This window comes from Chionomys nivalis, chromosome 8 (assembly GCF_950005125.1).
Source record: "Chionomys nivalis chromosome 8, mChiNiv1.1, whole genome shotgun sequence".
NCBI lineage: Eukaryota > Metazoa > Chordata > Mammalia > Rodentia > Cricetidae > Chionomys > Chionomys nivalis.
Genome location: NC_080093.1, coordinates 74,123,234 through 74,129,233, shown reverse-complemented (window position 1 = coordinate 74,129,233; position 6,000 = coordinate 74,123,234). Strand labels below are relative to the sequence as shown.

Genomic DNA, 6,000 nt, shown 5'->3' with positions numbered 1-6,000 from the left:
GGAGACCTGGTGCTGACTGATTTGGGCTCCCGAAACTTTGCTCGGGGTGTGGGCTCGACTACGCGGAGTTGGCTGGCTGGTTCCGGGAAAACACGAGGGGAGTGTTACGGGAGCGACCCTTGGCACCTCGGGTCTCTAGCCTAGAAGGTAGAAGAGCTGGGGTACAGCCGCAGAACGGAGCTGTCCCTTCAGCACCGCGGACCTCCAACGACCCTGCATCGGGAAGAGGGAGGCTGGGCAACAGGAGAGGAGCTGTCCGTTCAGCACCACGGACCTCAGCCTTCCCAAGCAAGCGGCCGGCCCCCGCCCCAGGACTCTCCCTTTTCTCCAGTTTGCGCGGGGGTGTGGAGAGCAGGCGGAGAGCTTTCCTGGGAGGCTGGGGAAGCAGTGAACACTCTTCTCAGCGACTCGCCTCCCAGCAGAGCTATTTTTTGCCATCCGCCCTCACCCCCGGCACACGCGCTCGCACACACGCACGCACGCACGCGCGCACACACATACACACACATACACACTCACACACATACATACACACACATACACAGACACACACACGCTCTCACACAAGACCTCTCTGGGTTTCTTTTGCCTCGAGTCTCCTGGGGCTGTGAGGAACCAGGCGCATCTCAAACCGATCTGGCAGCTCCAAGCTCTGAAGCCATGCCCAGCACAAACCCTCGTCCCCACCAAGCTCCTGAGGAATGAAAGCAACCCAGGAATCCTCTGACCGCAGCAGTGATGTGGACCAACCCCCTGGAGCCCGCACCCTCCCGAGGGCCATAGAGGACTCAGGGAACTGGAGAGAGCTCAAGACAGGAAATCCCAGCTTTCCCAAAGTCCCCGTGGATGCTGACAAAAGGAGATCCAGATTTTTGGAAGAGGCCATCCTAGGTTACCCAGCTGCAGAGTGATTCTCCCCTCTGGCACTGAATCTCCCCCTCCAACCCCCAGCCGTTCAGAGTACCATGAAGAATTATGAGGATGTGTGACAGAGGTATCCAGATGTTGATCACCACCGTAGGAGCCTTCGCAGCTTTTAGTTTAATGACCATTGCAGTGGGCACGGACTACTGGCTATATTCCAGAGGTGTGTGCAGGACTAAATCTACAAGTGACAATGAAACCAGCAGGAAGAATGAAGAAGTAATGACCCACTCCGGGTTGTGGAGGACCTGCTGCTTAGAAGGTACTCACAAATTCCTCTCACTGGCTCTGAATGATCGACTTCTAATGTTCTGATGTGTGTTTGAGAGGAAAGCGAGGCAGTGGAGGGGAAGAAAAACAGTTGAAATTGTTTTTGAAAACGTGTGAGTGTCCAGACTGTTTCCACTGAGGCTGGTGCTGTGTGCTTGGAAGGGTTGGGTCTTGTTGATTGTTTTCAGTCTAAGCTAAATGTGATGCGATTTTGTAACACTTTAAGCAGCGTCTGCAGCTGGGAAATCTTCTAATCCCAAATCTCTAGGCATGTTGTGCACTGTTTGTATCTCTGTCTAGAGAAGGAGACTTTGGATTTGTTTAATTGCATTTAAGTGAACTGGGATAATTAAGGAGGCAAGGGAGGGGAGATAGGAAGGTGATGAAAGAGGTGAAGGGGGCTGATCTGACATGGGGCACTCTGATCTGCATTCTTTTCTTCTTCCAGTAGAATCTTAGCGTCTCCTGAGTTTGGTCTAACTAGACATTGTCATGAACTTCCTTTGCCAATTGGTACCCATGAACAATATGTAAACCCCAACTCTCACACCCCCACATCTAAAGAAAATTTCATTTATGAATAAGTGTTTCATTATTTGGGATCAAAATAAAAGTGAAGTCTTGGTATTTGCTATCCACCTGACTTCATTCATAAATCAAGCTCATAACCAGCAAATGTATTTCCTTGACATTTAGAGGATACTAACTCTAAGAATTACAGCTCACTGTTTCTAATTTTAAAAATTAGAGGATTTGTTCTAAATAGGAATGCAGAGGGCAGGCCAATTTTAGAATGGGGAGCTCTTAGGTAGCCTATGTCACTACTAAACTTGCTTCACTGCATAAAGAGTGACTGTCAGCTTCAATAATAGACGGTGCCTGGGTACCACAAAGAGTGGAAACAAAGAAGAAAATCAAAGGTCCCTGGACCTGTTACCCGAGGGAGACACTAGATTAAAGGGGCACTGAGGAATGGTTTTATTTGGTTGGTTGATTGCTTTTTGTTATTTCTGTGGCTGCTGGGGAATCAGTGAAGTTTATCTCAGTGAGAGTCAAGAAAATAGGGGCTTCCTTCCCCTCCTCCATTTGCTGTTGATTCTCTCCCTCTGCATTCCCTGTGGCTCTTCTCAGGGTTTCTCAGGAACTCGCATTTATGCAAATGACTTAGGAAATCATGCTATGACATCACTTGCTAGTGTAATATTGCATCATTCTCTGGCCTCCTTCCCATGTCCTGACGCTCTGAACTCCCCTGACTATAGCGCCACTACAGTTCATTCTGTTTCCAACGCAGATTTGCAACTGGTGGGAAATTCAGGAGGGAAAGGGCAACCTTTCTGAAGGGAGAATCCACATGAAGTTAGAAAATCCAAGCAATTCTGCAGATAGTCACTATACACTTAGCAAAGACATTTGTCCTTTGAAACGCTCAGTTAACCCAAGAAATGATTGGTTTGGAATTGATAGTTTTACATGAGCATGACTCCAGCTTGCAGTTTCTGTCAGTGTACTGCCAGAAATTCTGAAATGATTCTTTCCTAAATATCATGAAGAATCTAACATTTGTGGTTATTTCTGAGCATTTGCAGTTGGGCAGCAAGAGGTCATTCACCTTGGGGAAATTCCATCATTCCCTTTGGTGTATTGGCAATAATGAATTAAATCAGTTTTACAATGCTGTGGTTTGGAAGATGAGATGATGCCTACAAAAGTGGAATAAAAAAAACCCCAAGGCTCTGCTCCAGTCAAAACTATATGCAAGTATGTCAGATTTAGTCATTTACAGTTATTTTACTTCTTTTAAATATTTTAGAAATGTAAAATTAAACTCAAATATTGATATCCCTCACTGTGTCCTATTTATTTAACAGTCTGTCAGAAAATGAATCAGGGCTTTCTGAACCTTTTCTCAAAGCCTCCTAAAGAGTGTTTTCTCTTCAACATGCTACTCTGTGCCTACAGAGAATGCTTGGGACTAAAGCCCCAAGTATTCCGTGGGTTTAGTGGGATAAGTGAGAAAGGAAATTTGGAAGGAATTAAATGGATTGAAGATGTGTTCTTGGGCAAGTCAATTCTTTCAAGAAAACTTCTGGAGTCTTCCTATAGTTTTTCTCAGCTACATTTTACATTTTTGAAGCATCCCATTTGGTAAGATACACAAACCATTATGGATCTGAAAAGTTTTTACATCTAGATGGGACTGGCTAAAATTTGAAGCCAAGATTCTTCTTAATGATTTAAATATATCAAGTGTTCAAGGAATTTGCAGGGGCCTCTGTTTTCTGCTTGATAAGATACATGCAGTGGCCAACATGCATCATCCTAAGATTTCCATCCTTTGTAAGGATGAAGATAAATAGCCATCTCGAGTCACTAGCTCCTGTCTATCTCAGAAGCGCCAACATCCTCATCTTCTGATTTGTGAAACATCAAAGGACCTGTGTAGGGAGTGCAATAGCTCAATTTTTTTTTTGTTACACATAATTTAGAAGAGTCCTTTTTTTATACATTAAGAGCCAGGAGACAATGCGACTATTTTGCCCCAAATAAGGGACTACTCGGGAGGAGCATGACAGCTGTCTGCAAACATATGAAGGGCTGTCATTTGGAAGATAGAATTGAAATCTATGTGGTCTCAAGGGAGTTGATGAGGGAACTAAAGTAAGACAGATTTTACCTAAATATAAATAACCACCTAGTGTGGAGTAGGAAGCTTCTAGAGGTGGTGAGTCCCCGAATAGCCAAAGTATTCAAAGCTAAAAGAAAATATCAATTGTCCCCAAGCTTGGCTAGCCATTGGACTCCCATTAATAGGCTTTGTGCTTGTTTTTAAATAGAATATCAAGTTCCACAACTGTATTCCAAGCCTCCATTGATCTATGGTGGACCCTTGGTATCTGAACTTCCTAAAGGCTCTCCAAGCAACTATGATGTCAGGGCCATCATAGAACGAAGGTTTTGCAGTGGGTCTGGGATGACTGTGCGTGCTCGTCAGGACCATGACACTCAAAAGAGACGGCAGAGTGTTCTCTGTGCTCAGCTTCCCATATACTAGTACTGTTTCCAAAATTTTGAAAGAATTAGGTCTTTCATCTTCAGGGGAGCTTAGGGGTGCAAGTATTGTCATTACCCTCACCTTATAGATGAGGAAACTGAGACTGGGGGAAGCTCCATAATTTGCTTAAGGTCATATATCTCAGTTGGGCTGGCGGTACTTAGTCAAGACTTGCAGCTTCCCAGGGTATTGCTAGAGAGCCTTAGTTCAGGCTCTGGCGGCTTATTTGCTGCCGACAGAAATACTGACTTGTGAGACTGTCCAGACACATGGGTTTTTCCATTCAGAAGTCTCAAATCTGAACACATTCAGCTTGTCTGTGCATCGATGGAAGGGACACAGAAGCCATCAGATCAGAACAAACTCGAAGCAATAAAAGATGCACTTTGAATGAGAAAGCAATCAACCTCTGCAGAGACACTCACAGCGAGAAAGAAACCCTAGCGATTGCCTGACTCATTATCTGGAAGGCAGGCAAGGCATTCACCAAGGCCCACCTGCTGCATGTCTTCAAAGGCAGCATGCGAATTTGAATGAGAATGTGTACAGTAGGCATCTCTCTCATTAAAAATACACACACAAAAAAAAATAAAAAAAAAATAAAAAAATAAAATAAAAAACCAAAACCACTGAAGCCCTAGATCCAAGTAAAGCAATGCAATTAGATAATGGAGAGACCACTAACCTAACAGTGAAGAACCCTGGGTGCTAATCACATTTCTGACCCTAACAGTCATGTAAATTGATCATGTGGCTTTCCTCCCTTGAACTTTAGTCAGTTCTAAGGTAAGAACTTTAGGTGAGGTTAAGAAGTCCTAAATCTAACTGTCTCTGTGGCCGAGCCAGGTCGGGGAAATTTTGAAGAAGAGTCTCCCGCTCTTTCACCTCAGCTGTACGGTAGACAACGACAGTACATTTAGGGAGACATATGATGACCAGAATTTGGTCTCAATGCGGGGGCAATAGAGGGTAGTAGGGGACTGTACCAAGCTAGAGAGAGACCATCTGAAAATGACAGTGAGTTGACTTGAATTGAGTTTGACACTAGCGACGTGTGTATCAATTGTGTGTCAACATATAAGGGGCAGGGAAATGGCTCAATAGGCAAAGTGCTCATTAAACAAATGTTTAAGGCCTGGAGTTGAGATTCCCCCCCTGCCACCACATACACACACACACACACACACACACACACACACACACACACACACACCATGCAAGCGCTGAGTGGTTAAGGCAAACACAGGAGGTTTCCTGAGCAATCTGAATAACTAGACTAGCTGAATTAGAAAACTCCAGGTTCAGCTGAGAGAGCCTCACTCAGCATATAGGGTAGGGAGCGATTGATCAAAAAGACATCCAACTTCAGACTCTGGCCTCCACGTGTGCACACACATACTTGCCCACACACGTGCACACACACACAGGTACACTCATACACAACCTGATATATATACATGCATACACAGCATACATGTATACATAGAAAGAAGAAAAAAATCAAAGAAAAATCACGCACAAAACCATTTGAATTTTAAAATACAAGCAAATAGCTCACTTTTCTAAAAACATGGACTCATCCAAACTGTAGTTACATTATAGCTTAACTTTGTCCATAGGTTGCCAGTTTTGAGCCCTAAAAATTCCCTAAATGACCCTTTAAAGCAAACTTCTGATTTTTTCATACTCAGTTCATGAGTCATTCTTTAGAACTCATTAAAAGGGTTTTGGATATTAAGAAGAGAAAGCTT

At 44.1% G+C, this 6,000-nt stretch overlaps 1 protein-coding gene across 1 annotated transcript in view; it reads left to right on the top strand.

Annotated features, from left to right (window-relative positions):
- The first annotated feature begins 202 nt into the window (after positions 1–202).
- Cacng3 (calcium voltage-gated channel auxiliary subunit gamma 3) overlaps positions 203–6,000 on the top strand; it is a 98,037-nt gene continuing 92,239 nt past the window's right edge. The window contains exon 1 of the mRNA XM_057778838.1: positions 203–1,186. Within this exon, the coding sequence (XP_057634821.1) occupies positions 976–1,186 (211 nt within the window). The 5' untranslated portion in view covers positions 203–975. The remainder of the gene's footprint in view (positions 1,187–6,000) is intronic.